At 34.7% G+C, this 19,362-nt stretch overlaps 1 protein-coding gene across 1 annotated transcript; it reads left to right on the top strand.

Annotated features, from left to right (window-relative positions):
• Nucleotides 1-1,969: 1,969 nt before the first annotated feature.
• On the top strand, nt 1,970-8,613 carry LOC127556790 (zinc finger protein ZFP2-like). The gene has a single exon (XM_051990219.1). It carries the CDS (start codon nt 5,129-5,131, stop codon nt 7,142-7,144), a length of 2,016 nt encoding a protein of 671 aa, XP_051846179.1. The 5' UTR covers nt 1,970-5,128; the 3' UTR covers nt 7,145-8,613.
• Nucleotides 8,614-19,362: the final 10,749 nt, after the last annotated feature.

Here is a 19,362-nt window from a genome sequence, read left to right as displayed (position 1 = left end):
CATGAACTTAGATATATTTTGCTTTAAAAATAGTAGTAATAATAACAACAACTTTCTTTTAGAAAATGAACAAAGGTGACTATAAATTCTTTTTTTCTAGGCCTAGGACAAGATCAGGTCTTAAAAATCTTAACAGCCTTGAGTCATTGCCTGAAGAATATATTGAATGGCTCAGGAAAATTCTCAAATTCCACTTGGTAGGTCATCTGTACTAGTTACACATTTGAGTTCATGTACTCTCAGTCAGCTCAGGCTTTATTTAAAATGGGAACCTTTCCCTGAACACAGTTGATATTACAGGTTTTGGAATGCAGGAAATAAGAGAATGCCTCTTCTTTGATTACTCACAAATTCAATAATCGATAGAATGGAAAGTAAAAATGAAATATATATTGGAAATAGAAGATAAGTCAGATGTTTCAAAGAAAATCAAAATGACAAAAAAGAAGAGATTTTTATCTTCAAGAAAGAGAATTACTTCTCCCCTCCCCCCAAAAAAGAGCTTAAAAAAGGGAATCCTATCATTCTGCTGGAAATTGGAAGAAAATGAAATTTTCTGGCAACAACTGGCAAGTATATTTGTCAAACAAGGATTCTACATGTCACAAGTTGGAAAATAATGATATCTTCCTGTTTATCAAAGGATTTGCAGCTATGGATACTCTCTTCTATCGGAGTCATGAGTCTGTCTCTTGACTCATTCTTTTTATCCCTGATCCCCACTCTTCTAGAGTTCTTTTTTGACATGATTGTTGAAGCAATTTCTTTTTCAGAAATAAACTGATCAATGTTTTTTCTTATGCATTAGCACAAGATCCCCAACCCCTGCTGATTAAATATATTTTTTTTAATGAAGGAAGGAAACCCTCCTTTCTCCACAGAGTTACTCTTCTTTTTCAATAATTCAGTATTAAAATGAATGGATACATTCCATGAACAAATGAAAGCAATCATTCAGCAAAAACACCAAATGATTTTGACCATGACCCATCAAACCTAGTGTCATCTCAGCCCTTCAGTATAAGAATAGAGAATGCTGCTTCACTTGGCTGAAAGTAGCCCCACACCACTTAGTTGTGGCCATATTGGGAATAATTTCTCTAGGATTATTGTCTTAGTTTCATCTAGTTTAGATTATTTCAGATTTTAAGGAAATTTACCAAATCATTCCTTTTTCTTTGTTCTTTCCTCAGTGTTCAATTTTCAGTCTCCCCAACCCAGAATTCAAAGTACTTGTCAACTTCTCCCAAATACTTCATAGAATTTTCTTGATATGTCACTCATGACGCTTCTGATGGAAATGAATTTCATTTCGCTTTCTCTCTCCTCTACACATTCTCATACTGCACTGATGGAGCATAGATCTTTTCTCTAATTCCATTGGGAGAAGCATTGTATAGTAAGATATTTCTACAAACTTAGTTTTCCAATGTGATTGTCACTTCAAATAGACAAAACTTTTCTCAATATTCCATTGAGCTCCCATTGACTGGTTTCAAGTGTTGATTCTGACATTCATAAAGGTTGTATGATTTTAAGACAAATCCCAACTCTGCTTTAGTTTCCTTTTTTGTGTTCATGAAGGTTATACTAGATGAATCCCAGCATCTCTTTCAGCTTTAACTCATATCACATTTAATGATTTAGGTGTTGGTGACATTCGAGGATATAGTGGTAGACTTCACTGAAGAGGAATGGGGGCTCTTGGACCATTCTCAGAAGGAGCTCTACAAGGAGGTTATGTTAGATAATGTCCAGAATTTGCTGTCTCTGGGTAAGGACCATTTCCTGTCTTTTCTTGGTATTAATTGTCAAGCCAAGATTAGCATAAGTGACAAAGAATGGATCCATTCTCTGGTGGATCTCAACCTTAGGACCTGTGTGGAGTGCACAGTCAACTGTGTGTACCAATTTTCCCTTTACTTTGGTCTTAGCTTGTAGCCTTGTCAAGTTGAATAATTTATCATCAGTCAGATAACTGGAAATTGATGATCTGGGTTCATTATCAAAGGAAACATATAAAGTCTAAATAGCCAAACCTAGTTCTAATAATTTCAAATGGCCTCAAGTCCACAAAGAATTTTTGGAAAAATTTATAAAACCTTTGATGAAACCAAAGGAGAGACTGTAATATTCTTCTCTAAAATGTAGTATTCTCTTGTTGGGGTTTTCTTGGGGTCTCTGGAGGCAGCCTTCATTTCAGTTCAGTAATTACCCCAAATGAAGCCAGGTATTAAAGTCCAAATCCTTTATTGTTCCTTCCTGGGGCTGGGCAGCTTTCTGAAGAGCCTTTAAGTCTGGCCTTGGTTCCGAGAGCTTGAGCTCCCACCTACCTTCTCTAGCTTCTGAATCTCCCTGACTGAATCCTGGCTGAGGCTCCTGGCTTATATATGCTGTCTTATCAAAGGTATGAATCTTGTAGAACTATAATAAGTCCTAAATACATGTACTGAATTAGAGAACTGTTAAGCACCATGCTAAATTAGATAACTATTATCTCTATCAATTCCACTGACTTATTACCTTGTTTCAAGTTCTGGCCCATAACAAGAGACTGAGGAAAAGTTAGGGAAAATAAAGAAGAGCCATCCAAAAATTCAAGAAAATTTGAAGAGAAACTCAATAAATCAGAAAAAAAGAGATCCACAAACTTAAGGAAGAAAATATCTTTTAAAAAAAATAGAATTGGGCAAGAGGAAGTTAAGACACCCAGAAATACTTAAAGCCAAAAGATTAAAAAAGCACAAGAGATCTGAAACATTTCATTAGAAAAACAAATGATATGGAGAGTAGAGTAAGGAGAGAGAATATAAGATTGTTGAATTATCTAGGAATTATCAGGGACTCATTAAGGTGAAACTGTTTATTTTTAAGATGTGAAAATATTATGAATACTTTTTAAAATGTCCTCTTTACTTGGGTAGTTTGAAAGGAAAGCTTGGATTGAGTTGAGGATGGTGAATTGATTCTAAAAAATAAAGTTGGGTTGGGAGAGATAAGGAGCAATTTTCATATGCAAAAAGGTCCTGAAAGGCAGAACTGATACAGAAGAAGCAGGTGGGATTGGAGGGCTAGTAGTGCTAGAACCTTATTCTCAGGGGATTAACAGAAAAGGAAATAGAATATCTATATAATCATATTTCAGAAAATAAATTAAATAATTCATAAATGAGCTTTCTAAAAATAAAGCATCAGAACAAGACAGATTGGTAAGGGGATGCTATCAAACTTTTAAAGATCAATTGATTCAAATATTGCATGACAATTTTGAAAAATAGGAAAAGAAGGGGTACCTACCACCAAGCACCTTTCTGAAACAAATATAGTATGTATATTCAAACCAGAAAAAAGAAAGAAAGAAAATTATAACTCAGTTTCATTAATGTATACAGATGCAAAAATTCTAAATAAAATATTAAGTAGGAGAATACAACAATACTTATATTGCATATAGTGATAAGTTAGGATTTATACCAGGAATGCAGAGATGTATTACTTAAAAGAAATGATTCACATAATTGATTATATCAATTAGAACAGAAACAAAAATCATATGATTACATCATAGCTGAAGAAAAACCTTTTGATAAAACACAAGACTCATTTCTATTAATAAACCTTGAAAGAAGATATATAAAAGCATTTTTTTCTTAAGTTGATAAAAAGCATTTGCGTAAAGCCATCAACAAGTATTATTTGTAATGAGAATTAGCTAGAAGCCTTTCCAATAAGGTCCAGTATAAAACAAGAATTCCTCAGAAGTGAGTGCAAGAGATAATGTTGTAAAAAAATTACCCTGGCATGGGTTCTGTCAATAAAAAGTTATTATAAAAATAAATAAATAAAATTTTTAAAAAGGATTCCTTCTCTTATCAATATTATTCAATATCACATTCTGGAATAAAGCAATTAGGTGGCAGAGTAGATAGAACACTAGGCCTGAAATTATAAAGACTTGCTCTACTGTACAAATCTGATTTGAAACCCCCTTCTCCTGGAAGTAGCAAACTACTTCAGAAAGCCCTGGAATAGCAATAAGAAAAAAAGAAATAGAATCAGAGTAGGGAATGAGATAATAAAAAGATCTCTTTTAGTTGGTGCTATGAAGATATACATGAGAAATCACAAAGACTCAACTAAAAGTTAGATAAAACAATAATTTTAGTAAAGTAGCCAGATATAAATAAACCCATATAAATTAACTGCATCCATGTTTATCAAGAACAAAACCCTCCAAGAGAGAGTAAGAAATACTCCTTTTAAAATAACTTTAGGCAGTATAAAATATCTGTAATTATACCTGCCCTAATAAGCCCAGGTTTTACCTGAACGTAAATAAATAAAAAAGCCTTTTTGCAAATAAAACCAGGTTTAAGTAACTGGAGAAATAATAAGTGTTCATGCATAAGCCAGGCCCATATAATAAGAATGACAATTTTATCTAAACTAGTTTGTCTTCCCAATTTGATTATCCCAATCTAATTACCAAAAACTCATTTTGCTGAATTAGAAAAATAATAGCATTTATTTGGAAGAGCGAAAGGTGAAGGATATGAAAGGAACTAATGCAAAGGAAAGAGGTTTAGCAAAACCACTTCTTAAATTGTATTATAAGGCAATCATTATCAAAACATATCTGATACTAAGAAATAAAAAGGTAGATCAATGGAAGCGAGTAAGCACACAATTTATAGCAGCAAATAAACAGAGTAATATTTTATTTAACAAACATAGACAAGATTTTAGGATAATAAATTGTTGGGAAAACTTGAAAGCAATATGGCAGAAATTGTTGACATCACATCCGGTAGTTTTATTGCCTTTTGACTGTTTTTGTTTAATGTAAATATTTAGCTTGGAGTGAATAAGTGTGTGATGGCATCAACACTCTGTAGTGCACATCTCATTAGTCACTTTCATATTCTGTCTGTCTCTTCTCCTTACAATGACATAGATGATTAAAGGTCAATTTTTGCTGCAACAATACATCCATGAAGTTTTATTACATTTAGGTGAGTGTTGAGATTTTATTGCATCAGGTGAGTAATGAGAAGGTCATGTGCCTCATAAGTCTTAAATAACCACTGATATTCTTTTTATTTAAGTGTGTATATCTTTTAGTGTATTTATGTTTAATTGTTTATTTTCTTCAGTTGTAGAGACCAGGATTGAAGTAAATGAGATGAGTAGAAAACTATGGATTTTGATGGAAGAAAGTAACATACAAAGATTCTTGAGTGATTCTTCCTGTGACTTCACTTTGAGTGAAATCCATGAATCTAATATCAAAGTTGATCAAAGTTTAACCAAAGTTAAAAATCCAAAGAGTGACATTGAATTTGATGAAACTGGAAAGAAATTCACACAACCTTCATTCCTAAATCACTGTCTTCTGGATTGTGACTATAGGAAATATTTTACTGAACTGATAAAGGATTTTCAGTCCCTGGAGAAGCCTCCTGAAATGCAAATATATCCAAATAATCAATCAGAAATGGCCTTCAGCAAGAGTTCAGATCTCAGACATCAGAAAAGTGATACTGGAGAAATATTTTGTGTAGGTAAGGAAGCTGGGAAGCCCTTGAATAATAACTCTAAACTCATTACTCATCAGCAAATTCACACTAGAAAGCAACTTGATAAAGACAATGAATTTGAAGCAATCTCATCTCATTATTCATCTGTGGTTTACCCTCCTAAATTTGATCCTGGAATGAAAAGATATAAATTTGGTGAGTGTGAGAAAGCCTTTGGTTTGAACTCAGATGTTGATAGACCTCAGAAGATTCATACTGGAGAGTTTTATAAATGTAATGAATGTGGAAAGGGTTTCTGTTACAAATCACTCCTTTTTTGCCATCAGAGAATCCACACCGAACAGAAACATTTTGAATGTAATCAATGTGGAAAGACTTACACAAAGAGATCTAGTCTTGCTGAACATCAGAGAATCCACACTGGAGAGAAACCTTTAGATTTTAATCAACCTGGGAAGGCTGTGACCAAGAGCTCCAATCCTGCTCAGCATCAGAGAATCCACAATGGAGATAAACCTTTTGATTGTAAAGAATGTGGAAAGGCTTTCATCAAGAGGTCCCTTCTAGCTACACATCAGAGAATCCACACTGGAGAGAAACCTTTTGTTTGTAATCAGTGTGGAAAGGCTTTCACACAGAGGGGCAGTCTTACTGAACATCTGAGAATCCACACTGGAGAGAAACCTTTTAAATGTAATCAATGTGGAAAGGCTTTCAGATATAGCTCCCATCTTGCTGAACATCAGAGAATGCACACTGGAGAGAAACCTTTTGATTGTAATCAGTGTGGAAAAGCCTTTACAACAAGATCCTGTCTTGTTAAACATCAGCGAATCCACACTGGAGAGAAACCTTTTGATTGTAATCAGTGTGGAAAAGCTTTCACACAGAAAGACAGTCTTGCTGAACATCAAAGAATCCACACTGGAGAGAAACCTTTTGATTGTAATCAGTGTGGAAAGACTTTCACCAAGAGGTGCCGTCTTGCTGAACATCTGAGAATCCACACTGGTGAAAAACCTTTTGATTGCAATCACTGTGGAAAAGCTTTCACAATGAGGTCAAGTCTTGCTACCCATCAGAGAATCCATACTGGAGAGAAGCCTTTTGATTGTAAACACTGTGGAAAGGTTTTCACAAAGAGCTCCTATCTTGCTCAGCATCAGAGAATTCACACTGGAGAAAAACCTTATGAATGTAATCAGTGTGGAAAGGCCTTCACACAAAGATCTAGTCTTGCTAAACATCAGAGAATTCACACTGGAGAGAAACCTTATAAATGTAATCAATGTGGAAAGACGTTCACAAAGAGCTCTAGTCTAGCTGTACATCAGAAAATCCACACTGGAGAGCAACATTTTGATTGTAATCAATGTGGAAAGACTTTCACAAGAAGGTGCCATCTTGCTAGACATCAAATAATCCACATGGGAGAGAAACATTTTGATTGTAATCAGTGTGGAAAGGCTTTCACAAAAAAGTGTCATCTTGCTAAACATCAAAGATTGCACAGTAGGGCTAATATAACAAAAATGACAATTTTGCCTAAACTAATTTCTGTATTCAATGTCTTCTCTAATGACCAAAAGTTTATTTTGATGAATTAGGGGAAAAAACAATAACTATTCATTTGGAAGTTCAAAAAACCAAGAATAACATAAAAAAACCCACTAAGGAGGTTTAGCAGTATCAGACCTTAAATTTTATTATAAAGCAGTAATTGTTAAAATTGTGTGGTACTAGATAAAAAATGGAAAGGTAAATCATTGGAACAGGAGAGAAACAATTTGTAGCAGCAAATTACTATAGTAATCTGATATTTTATAAGTGTAAAGACCAGAATTTGGGGAATAAGAAATCGTTATTGATAAATGTTGTTGGGAAAGCTAGAAAACAGTCCGGCAGAATTGGCAAAGGCCAATATCTTAAACCATTCACCAACATAAGGCCAAAACAAATACATCATCTAGAGCTAAAGAGAGACATTATAGAAAAAAAAAATTGATGAACATGGAAAATTCTCAGGTTTGTGAATAGGTGAAGAATTTATGAATAAACAAGAGTGTGAGATATAAAATGGACAATATCACTTACATTAAGTTAAGAAGAGTTTGTGCAAATAAAGAAATTTAGCCAAAATCAGAAGGATCTCAGAAAACAAGAGGAAAACCTTATATAGGCAGTTTCCTCCAATACAGGTTTCATGTCTTAAATATATAAAAACCTTTGCAAAATCTGTTACAATACTAGTTATTCCTCAATTGATGAATGGTTAAAGGATATCCATGGGCAGCTTTTCATTGGAAAAAATCCAAACTATAGTCATTTGAAGAAATGCTCTAAATCAGGAGTGGGGAACTATTTTTTTTTGCCAAGATCCATTTAGATACGCATAATTAGTGAGCTATACAAAATTATCAGCTGATAGAACTCAAGCAGTGGAGGTTATTGTACCTAGCTTTCAGCTTATCTCATCTATGGATCCCTTAGGAAATGATTTCATGGGTCTTATACAACCCTCAGCCCAGATATTCCCCAGCACCACTTTAAACCAATATGAGAAATGCAAATTAAAGCAACCTTGAGATACCATTTTATACCCATCAGATTGGCTAAAATGATTGAAGAAGAAAGTGACAGATGTTGGAGGGGATATGGAAAAATTGGGTCACTAATTCATTTTTGGTAGAATTGTGAATTGTTTCAACCATTTAAAGAGCAATCTGGAAGAATGCTCAAAGAGTTACTAAATTGCCTATGCCCTTTGATCAAACAATTCTGTTATTTGGTCTATTTCCCAAGATGATTAGGATAAAAGAAAAACAATTTTCTAAATTCTTGCTAAATAAATAGCAGCTCTCTTTGTGCTGGCAAAAGACTGGAAATTGCAGGGATGCCCATCAATTGAGGAATGGCTAAACAAGTTGTGATTTATGATTGTGATGGAATACGACTCTGCTATAAAAAATGATGAACCTGATTATCTTTTTAAAATGGATTAACTTTTTAAAAGAAAAAATATATATAATATGTATATGTACAGGGTCCTTTGGCAATAAAACTGGTTATGACGTGATCCAAGTGTTTAACAATTGGGGCTGTTAAGTCTGACCATATTAAAAAAAAATTTGGATTAACTTGCATGAAATAATGACAAGTAAAAGGAGCAAAAGCAAGAGAACATTGTATTCTGTAACAGAATATTGTTTTAAAAACAACTTTGAGTGAATAAGTCATTTTGACTATTATAAATAGCTAAGTGAACTGCAAAGTACTCAGGAAGGAAGATGTTTTGTGCATCCAAACAAAGAATTGACAAGTAGAAGTATGTTTAGAATGATTTTACATATATATATGTATATATATATGTATGTATGTATGTATGTATACATTCTGTCTAATGGTAGTCATCTCTAGGGCAAGGTTGAAGGGAAGAAAAAAGGAAAAAACATACACAATAACTTTGTTATATATTTAAATTGAATAGTAAGTTTTATATAATAGATTTGTAGTTTCATGTGAAATCATCTTTTATTGTAATTAAGATGCTTGTTTTATTTGATAAATTATTTTTTAAAAATATTTTTTTAAAAAAAGCAATGGTTGTGAGAAGGAATTCATCCAGCGCTCATAATTGACTGTACACTGGAAAGTTCACACCAGAGACAAAATTTAGGGATCTAATTAACAAGAGAAGGCCTTCTGCTGCAGTACACATTTCATTAAGTTTCCTAACAAAAACAACCTCTTGAAACATCCCAAATTCCATTCTGGATATAAAATCCATTAAAGGTGATGCATTTTTTCCTGCAATCCTAATGTTTGTCATCATTTCTCAGTAATTCTTGACATTCATAGACTGCCATTATTTCAGCCATTCCCCAATTATGATGCTCACTTCATTTCCTGTTTGCTGGAACAAAAAAAAAATCCCTCATTGTAAATGTTTTGATAAATGATAGGATGATGTTTTGACCATTAATTTCTGTAATGCTTCCTTTAAGCGGCTTGGTGGAGCTGTGGATGAAGTGCTTTCTTAAAACTACAGGGTCTGAATTCCAATCCAGTTTCTGGTACTCCCTAGCTATATTTCCTTGGGAAAGTCATGTAACCTCATCCTACCTAAGTTTCCCCCTCTGTGGAATAGGAATAATAAAAGCATTATAAGGTGAGGATTCAATGTAACAATATTTGTAAAATTACAAACATTAAATCAATATGGACATAGTGACTGTTTTTATGATTAACATTTCTTGGATCATAGGTCTCACATAAAGTCAGTTGGCTAAAATATATGGATATTTGAGTCACTTTTCTTTTAATTCAAATTGATCTCCAGAACAGAGGACTTACTTGACTAGAAAGGGTAAAACTCCACTGGGTTTAGAATTAAGCACAATTTGAGTTCAAATTCTGCCTCAGGTGCTCCCTAGTTCTGTATGTCTAGGCAAGGAACAATCTCTCAGTTCCTTACTTTACTCATTTGCAAAATGGGAAGATGGGACTCAGTGACTTCCCACTCTAAATATATATTCTCTTCTAAAGTACATTCATTATGTCTTTTCCCCACAGCCTCTTCCTATGTTCCAGGAAGGAGGCCAAGCAGTGCTAAACCTGCAATAATAACAGACTCCTTAGAAATAAAGATCTTCAAAAACTGAAGAGGTCAGGTGTGTGACAAAAAAAAAAAGGAATCCAGTCACCTTGTACTTAATTCAAAGATCTCCATAACAATGTCTATACTTGCCAAGCACTACACACTGTTGGAAACACTGCAAAGCAGTCTGGCAGAAAATAGATATGGGCCACTCAAGCTATGGATTACAATATAGACCCAGATTAACTCCTGTTGTGAATATATGACTTAGAAAGGACACTCAAAGAAATTTGAGGAGCCTTGAGGAAAATATATTTACGATTAGTAGAAGAACTCATCTCTAAATAGGCGATAGAAAAGATCTCAAAAACTTAAATGGGCAATTTTCATTGAACAAAAACCCCATAATGAATCTAAAATGTAAAAGGAAGCAATTGATTGAAAAATGCATTTGCAGCAGGTTTCCTTCATGTCCAAGGTCTACAAAAAACAGATACTGGTTTTGTACAATATATAGAAGAAAGCGCCAAAGCTATTATCAAAGAAGAAATGCCAATTATCAGTGATTATAAAGGGAAAACAAATACATTGATAATCACTAATTCAAATAACTAATAATTCAAAAGAAGGTAACAAAATGAGCATCACAAACATTGTAGAGAATTGTTTCCTTAAATGTGTACTTGATAAGAGAATTTTGTGTTGTCTTTTCTTTTTCATCTTGCACAGGGAAAATCAATGAAAGAGAAAATGTATAGAATTAAACAAAACAAATTTAATGAAAAATGGTCCAAGTCAATAAAATATTGGAAGGGTTCTGGGAAAACTGTTGGTGGAATCATAAAGTTCCCCCCAAGTCACAAAACCTTAGCTTCAGTGATACCATGAGAGGTCATTTATCTTTCAAGAAAGGAAAGGGAGCCAAGTATAAAAAATATTGATATCAGCTCCTTTTATTATGTCAAAGAACTAGAAAGAAAGATGTGATGTCCTACTATAAATAAGACCACAATTGAACAAACTTTGATATGTGAATGTGATGGAACAATAATATGGGATCAAATACAGGCAATTTCTGTGAAGCCTTGTAACAGTTGTATGGACTGATATAGATTACAGGTAGCAATTGATAATAACATTGTAAGGGTCAACAACTTGGCAAAACATCCCACCTCTTGTCATCATTAACAAGAATACCATGTATTGAAGAGGATCTGTACTACCTGCCTTCTTACCAAAAAATAATGGTACAAGATGTAGAAGGAAAAGTACATTTTGGGAAATGGAAAGTATAGAATTTGGGTCTCCTTGACAATTTATTTTCATTACAAATATTTTGCTGGTTAATTTTTTTTCAGTTTTGGATAAGAAAGGACAGCAGTGGGAGAGGTTCTAACAATAATATTGTCCTGCTCCTGAACTTCACACACCAAAATAATAAAGAAGGAAATTGGGATATTGTAATTGTACATATGGCACAACAGAAGGAAGTCCAGAAGAGCTGGGAAAGCTTTGAAAGTGTGATTTTGAATTCAATATTACTTAAAAATAAAGCCAATCCATATACATTGGTTTCATGTAAAATTCTCTTTTTCTGCTATATATACAACATTTATTTTATTTAGCTTTTGTAAATTTCAAAACTTTTAAAAAATCAAACAGTGATAGTTTCCTGTTTTTCATTTTCTTTTTTTAACATAATTTTATTTTTCCAAATACATGTAAAGAGTTTTTAACATGCATTTTTGTAAAACTTTTTGTTCTAAATTTTTCTCCTTATCTTCACTTTCTTCAAGTTGGAAAACAATCTGATATAGTTTAATATTTGTGATCATTTTAAACATATTTCCATATTTGTCATTTGCATAAGACACAACCAACTTTGCACTCCCTCCTGTCTCCATTGTAACAATTCTATTCATGCCTCATGTATATGAGATAAGTGCTCCATTTTACCCCTCCTTATCCATTTTTATTTTTAGACTCATCCCATCATATTCAACTTCAGATCTTCCAACTATGTATTCTCTTTCAAACTAATGAATGCTCTTTCAAAGTCTTTCAAAAGTAATGATAACATTCTTAAAGTTAGCGTTAATACTTTCCAATATTAGAAGTAAACCATTTAATCTCATTAAATCCCTTATAGTTGTTTCTTTAATGTTTACCTTACTATTAACAAATACTTCAACCTATTCTCCAGAAGAATCTCCATCACAACATACAGGACAGATGTTTCCATGATCCTACTTGAAGAGCTCCAATGAGCTCCCCATGTCAACCCATTCCCTTTCTGGACAACTCTAAGAAAGTTTTTTTGGTGGGATTTTTTTTGGTCTTACTGTTTAAAGTCAGAACTTCACTTTTTATTGTAGGAAGTTCATTTATTTTTAATACACAGAAATTTCATTCTTTACAGTTTCCATTCACTGTACCTGGTTCTGTCAAACAGAACAAGCAGAAGTTTGCTTCTATATCTCAGTACTTGAAAACAGCTGCTATGTCCCACCTGGCCATCCTCTCCTTCAGACAAATCATTCAAAAGTCTAGATGGAGCTCTGTTTTCTGAAAACCAAGCTTCCATTCTAATAAAATCTTGTGTTGTCTGGGATCTTGTGCCAGTACAATCCCTTTATACTCTTTCTCTTTACTTCTCCTTTCCATTCTTCTTTGCTGGGTCATCTTTCTTCTGCTATATGGTCCAGTGGAGAGAGTGACTTGGCTTGAAATTAGGAAGATTTAGTTCCAATCTGATCTAAGACATTGACTAGCTGTGTGCCATTGGGCAAGTTGGTTGATTTTGTTTGCTGGTTCTTGGCCTTCATTCTTGAAGAAGACCAAAATGAATATCACTATGGTAAAGTCAAGTTACAGGGTATCTGATTGGGGCTGATAAAACCAGCACAAGTTCAGAATTGTTTATATAAATATTTAGCCTGTATTCTCTAATTTTGAACATCTCATGTTTTTTCTGTCTCCAGTTTTGATTCAGTCTCAGTGCTTTGCATAAGCTAACCCCATCATCCTTCCCTCATGTCAGTTTCATTAGTTTCTTCTCTACTGTGTACAAATATATCCAAATCTCCATCAAGTAACTCTTACTTGATCGTATCTTCCCTTCTAGCTTTCACCCTGTATCTCTCCTCATGTGACCACCTATATTTTTCAGGGTTTTCTGTATTTTGATGTGTTGTAGGGGAAATGACAATTTTGGTGGGTGGAGGCAAGGGGGTGGAGAAGGAAGCAGAAAGAGAGACTGCTGGCTGGCATCTTGACACAGCTGCTCCCATTGCTATCGCGACCGCCCTTCACCTCCAATCCCCCTTTCACCTGCAATTCCCCTTCACCTCTGCTAGCTGGCTTCCTGTCACAGCTGCCCATATTACTATCACAATCCATCTTCACCTCAAAAAGAACAAAGATTGAAGATTTTTCCCTTAACCTGAATTCCTGACTCCGGCTGATTTTAAATACACAGTCATCATACTATACAGTTTCTTTCTTTTTTTTTTTTTTAAAGATCACTCCACCATACTTTCCTTAGTCCAAATCTTTCTTTTAAACTCCTCCAATAATGATAAGCATAAGAGTATTTTCACATATAGGAAGTAAATAATTTGACCTCATTGAGCTCCTTTTAATTGGTCTACCTTATTGTTCATGTTATTATTTCTTCTGGATGTTATATGCTACATTTTCTCTTAAGTTGTGGGGGTTTTGTGAGAAATGTCTGAAAGCCTTTTGGTACATTACATGCCCATTTTTTTTTCATCTAGTGTTATACTTTGCAAGGTTAAGTTATCCTTGGTAATAATCCCAACTCTTTTGCTCTACAAATTATAGAATTTCAAGACCTACAGTTCTTCAATATATTAGCTGCTAGTTCATGTGTAATCTTTTCTATAACTCCATAATACTTAAATTGGGTTTTTTCTAACTGCTTCCAATATTTTTTCTTCGACATTGGAGCTATGAAATTTAAGTATGATATACCTGTGCTTCCCTGCATGGGATCTCTTTCAGGTGGTGATAGCTGGCTTTTTTCTATTTCCGCTTTGCCTTCTTGTTGTAGAACTCCAGGGCAGTTTTCCTTGATAATTTCTTGTAATATTGTATCAAGATTCTTTTTTAATCAAAATTTTCAGGAAGTCCTACTATTCTTATAATATTTCTCTGTTCTCCAGACCAATTGTTTTTCTGATAAGATGTTCTACATTCTCTTCTATTTTTCAGTCTTTGGATTTTGTTCTAATATATATATATATATATATATTTTACATTATATATTATATATATATATATATATATATATATATCTGAGAATATCATTACTTCCCCTTGCCTATCTCTATTTTCTTATTTCTTCCTTAACTTTTTTGGGGGGGAACAATTTGATCATTTTATTAATATAGCCAAAAGGTTATCAAGAAGAATGGTCATTTGGCCATCTCTTTTAAACTAAAGACAAACACTTCATCAAGGGTTTCTTGGGACTTAGGGGAGACAATGTAAAAGGAAAAATGGGAAAAAATCTTCCCTAAATTTTTGATTTGCTATTTCAAGTTGGTTTATTTTCTCTTTATAATTTTCTTATTTTTTTTCAACTTTTTCATTAGGCTTTCTTGTTGATTTCTAGTCTTTTTTAAGTTCTTCCAAAAACTCTTTTTGTGCTAGGGACCATTTGATGTTTTTCATTGAAAAAGGAATAACTTTTATAGGTCCATCATCTTCCTCTGACTATGAACCCAAATTTTCTTATCCCCAAAGTAGCTATCTATGGTTGGGCTCTTTCTTCTTTGCTTACTCATTTTGATTTTGTTTTTAAGCAGCAATTGATGTGATGTGATTAAGTTCTATTCCCAAGGTATGGGGAAAGATCCCCCAACCCTTATGTTGTTATTTTTGTTCTTTTCTGAGGTCTGTCCCAGGACCCAACTTTGGCCTTCTCCATTCTCAAGCCATGGATAGGGTCCCTAACCATACTGTCCCACAAATGATCTTGCTCCCTGCAGTTCCTCTAGTGACTGAAAACCCAAATTATGTTTTAAATGTCATATATAAAACTTCTTATGGCAAATAGGATTATCATCCTCTGACCATCTAACATAACAGTGGTTACCCCTCCTGTCATCACTAGAATGCCTATTTGGGTGGATAGAATGATTTGTCATGACTTAAGAAGGAATTAAGCAGCCTTTTGACAAGGATAAAACAACTGGTTTGAAACCTAATGTAAAAAAAAAAAAAAAAAAACCTAAGATCATGGCAACTGGTTTCAACAATTCCTGGCAAATAAGAGAAAAAATAGGAGCAGTGTCATATTTTATATACTTGGACTCAAAGATCACTGCCAGAAGTGACTACAGTCATAAAACAAAAAGAAGCTACTCCTTAGAAGGAAAGCTCTAGCAATTCTGGATAGCACACTGAAAAGCAAAGATATCATGTTGCCAACAAAGATCCATATATTTTATTTATTAAATACAAAATTATTATATATGTTATTAAATATAATATGCCACTTTTAAGTGACATAAATAAGAGTTTGGTTAACATTTTATAATAAAAGGGGCAACTAGGTGGCTGAGTGGATACAGCACCAACCCTAAAATTAGGAGGACCTGAGTTCAAATCTGATCTCAGACACTTAACACTTCCTGGCTGTGTGACCCTGGGCAAGTCACTTAACCCCAAATGTCTTAGCAAAAAAATATATATATATACATATGTGTGTGTGTGTGTTTATGACCAAAAAAAAAATTATGTATTTAAAGCTATAGTTTTTTAAGAAGTAATGGAAGGCTGTGAGTTTTGGACTCTGAGAAAAGGTGAGTGCTGTAGAATTGATGCTTTGGAATTATGGTCCTGGAATAGAATTTTGAAAGTCTTTTGAATAGCAAGGAGAACAAATTAGCAATATTTAAAGAAATTAATTCTGGCAATTCGCTGAAAGTCAAATACTTTGGTCATATAATGAGGAGACAGGACTTATTAGAAAAGACCCTGATTTTGGGAAAGAGTAAAAGGAAAAAGAAAAGGGGATAAGATGGACAGAGTGTCATGCAAACAATGAACATGAACCTGGACAGACTTTTGAGAGATAATGAAGGATAAAAGGGCCTGGAATGCTGTGATCCATGGGATCAGGAAGAGATGGACACAGCTGAAAGACTAAATAAAAACAATAAAACAAAGGAATCATTTCCTTTGGTCTCTTCCTTTTTCCCCCCTTTCTAAAGATGTCCTTTTCCTATCGGTTTTCTTGTGTAAGGGCCCTAACTGATGTTACCCTGAACTCTTCTGTATCCTCTTTGGATAAAGGGGCTCAGGAGAAAGAAATAAACTTACATGCATACATAAACACACACACACACACACACACACACACACACACACACCCATACTTACATGATCTTTGAAACTAAGGATCCAAGTGTCCATCCCCTGATGATGTTGGCCACACTCCTGAGTGGATAAAAACACTCTGTACCTGTCTATCTGTACTCTGCACTCCCTTACTCTGGCTGTTCCCAATAAGGACCTGACAGTTTTCACAAGATCAAATGAGATCATATTTATATTGCTCCTCAAACATGGCAGATACCACATAATCAACCCCGAACGCTTTGCAGTCTTCTCACACCTTAGTCCTATTCTTCTACTCTCTGACCAAGGGGCACTAGCCTTCAGGCTGAATCTTGACTAAGACCCTCCAGCCCCAAACTCTTGCCTTTTCAATGACCTCTCATGTTTGGAATGTCCTTCCTCCTCACCTGGGCCTCCTGGATAATCCCTGACCAAAACCTTCCACTCCATAACTCTGCCTTTCCCATGGATTTTTTCATGTTTGGAATGATTTTCTTACCTTGGCCCCTAGCTTCCTTAAATTTCACCCTCTAAAAATAAGCTTTTCCTAATCTCTGAAACTGCTGGAGCCTTCCCCCTCAGAGTGCCTCCCATACATACTTCAGAGAACTTGTATGGACACAGATGCTCATACTTTCTCCCACATTAGGTGACCTCCTTCACAGAAGGAAGCTTTTCCCCTTGCTGAGGCAAACATATTTATGTGCACAAATAATCCTACTCTATTCTGTTTTCTGCAGTAAAGTTCCCCATCTTTTATTCCCTTGTCACTAAATCTTCAGTCTCACCCTATCTAGTGACTCCTTCTTAATAAATGGCTTTATGCTACATACTTGATTAACTCTTGTCCTTCATTCTTGAAGAGAACCAAAATGACATCATTATGTTGGAGTCAAGGTACAGTGGATCTACTTTGCTTATAAAGCAGTGCCTTCTTGGATGTGGGCATGCCATTAGTGTGAACTAATACAAAATACAGCGAGCAGAACCAGCAGAACAATTTATATAGGAAAAGTATTGTTAAAATATCTTAAACAACTCTGATTAATGCAATGTTAAATCACCACTTCAGAGACTACACAATGAACTAGGCTCCCACCTCCTCCTAAAAGATGAAGAACTCAGAGTGCAAAATAAGACATATTTGTAAGGGTCCCTCTACTCACCAAGAGGATCTCAACTGAACTCTTACCATACCAGGTCTTCAGACGTCTCCGGCACAGCTCTCTTTAGCTGTGTTCTTTCCCCATAGAGACCCGGGACACCAGATATTATTAAACACAGCAAGCATCTATTGCCATTGTCTCTCTATTCTCTTTCACCTCCATACAATTCTCTTCCCCTATTCCCCTCAGTTCTCTCCTGAAATTCCCCTCTTCCTGCTTTCCTCTCTCTTCTTATATATCCTCCCCATGGCATGGTTACAATTACTTATATTGGCCCCATCTGCATTATTCCCAACCTAGATTGCCTTGATAAGTTACAGGAATTAATCATCTATTTCTGGGTAAACGCCTTCTTAGAACTGCTTTTCTGTCTTTACTTAATGAGCATATCCTAGCCCTCTGGCCCCTCCATGCCATGTACCTAACACATATTTATTTGAATTATGGTCCTGGAGAAGATTATTGCTTGTTCTTGATTGTCCATGTTTTTAATATGGATTTTATTTTCCTTTCTCTATTTCAGGTGGGTAGGATGAGTTTGGGGAATTTTTGTTTATTAAGAACAAACAATAGGGGCAGCTAGATGATACATTGGATAGAGCACTGGGCTTGGAATCATGAAAACTTGTCTACATGAGTACAAATCCAGCCTTGCGCATTTAATGGGTATATGATCCTGGGCTTAACCCTGTTTGCCTCAGTTACTTATTTTTAAAAATGAGCTTGAAAAGGAAATTACAAACTACTCTAGCATCCCTCCTCTCCAAAAAAATGCCAAATAGGGCCAAAAAAAGTTTGTTACAACTGAAATGACCAAACAGCAACAAAAACAAAAAATAAATGAAGATTAAATTGGAAGATAAATTGTAGAATGACAATCTGTCAAATATTACCTGAAAAATTATCAAGAAAAGTCATTTATATCCAAGATATGGAGAAAATCAACATTTGTGTACCAGGAACTGTGGTGTTTTTCTTCTTTAAAATATAATTCTCTTTGGAAGAGAGCAGGGTTCTCAGGGAGGTTTTCTGGAGGCAGTCTTAGTTTCTGTTGAGAGTAATAATCACCCAAAATGCAGCCAGCTGGTAAAAATGCAAATGTTTATTTTCTCCTATGAATCTCTTTTGCCTCAAAGAGAGGGCTTGTGGGCTTCTGAATCTCCCAGAGTGCTCCTGGCTCTCAATCTCCCAGAGTGCTCCTCTCTGACTCTTGTTGATGTTTTGAAGTAACTCTTTTGACTGGCTCCCCTCTCAATCTAATTCAGCTGAACTCTCTTCACTGGGCCTCTGCTTTCTTCTTATATATGAGAGAAGGGGATTATGGGTTTTCTCCTATAGTGTTCTCTGGCCCTAAGATCTTCAAGGGAGGTGTGAATTCGGATATCTCATACTAAATCCTGAAATCTCCCAAAGGTGTGAACTCCAATGAGTAAAGGTGTGAACTCCAATGAGTAAAGGTATGAACATAAGCATTGTATCAATTAGTTCTACTTAGTACTTTGTTTCAGGTTCTGGCCCAAAACATCTCCTTGTAAGATCAGATGAATGATACTGAACCATGCTAAATTAGATAATTATTGTCTCTATCAACTCTAATGACTTAACAGTTTGTAAAGATTCCAACAAGGAACCATTACCAATAGATGGGAGCTAAAAGGATGGGAAGTTTTCCAATGTCATGACAAATGAAAACATA

This window comes from Antechinus flavipes, chromosome 3 (genome assembly GCF_016432865.1).
Source record: "Antechinus flavipes isolate AdamAnt ecotype Samford, QLD, Australia chromosome 3, AdamAnt_v2, whole genome shotgun sequence".
Classification (NCBI taxonomy): domain Eukaryota; kingdom Metazoa; phylum Chordata; class Mammalia; order Dasyuromorphia; family Dasyuridae; genus Antechinus; species Antechinus flavipes.
The sequence above is the reverse complement of the archived record's forward strand: the minus strand, read 5'-3'. Positions and strand labels throughout refer to the sequence as shown.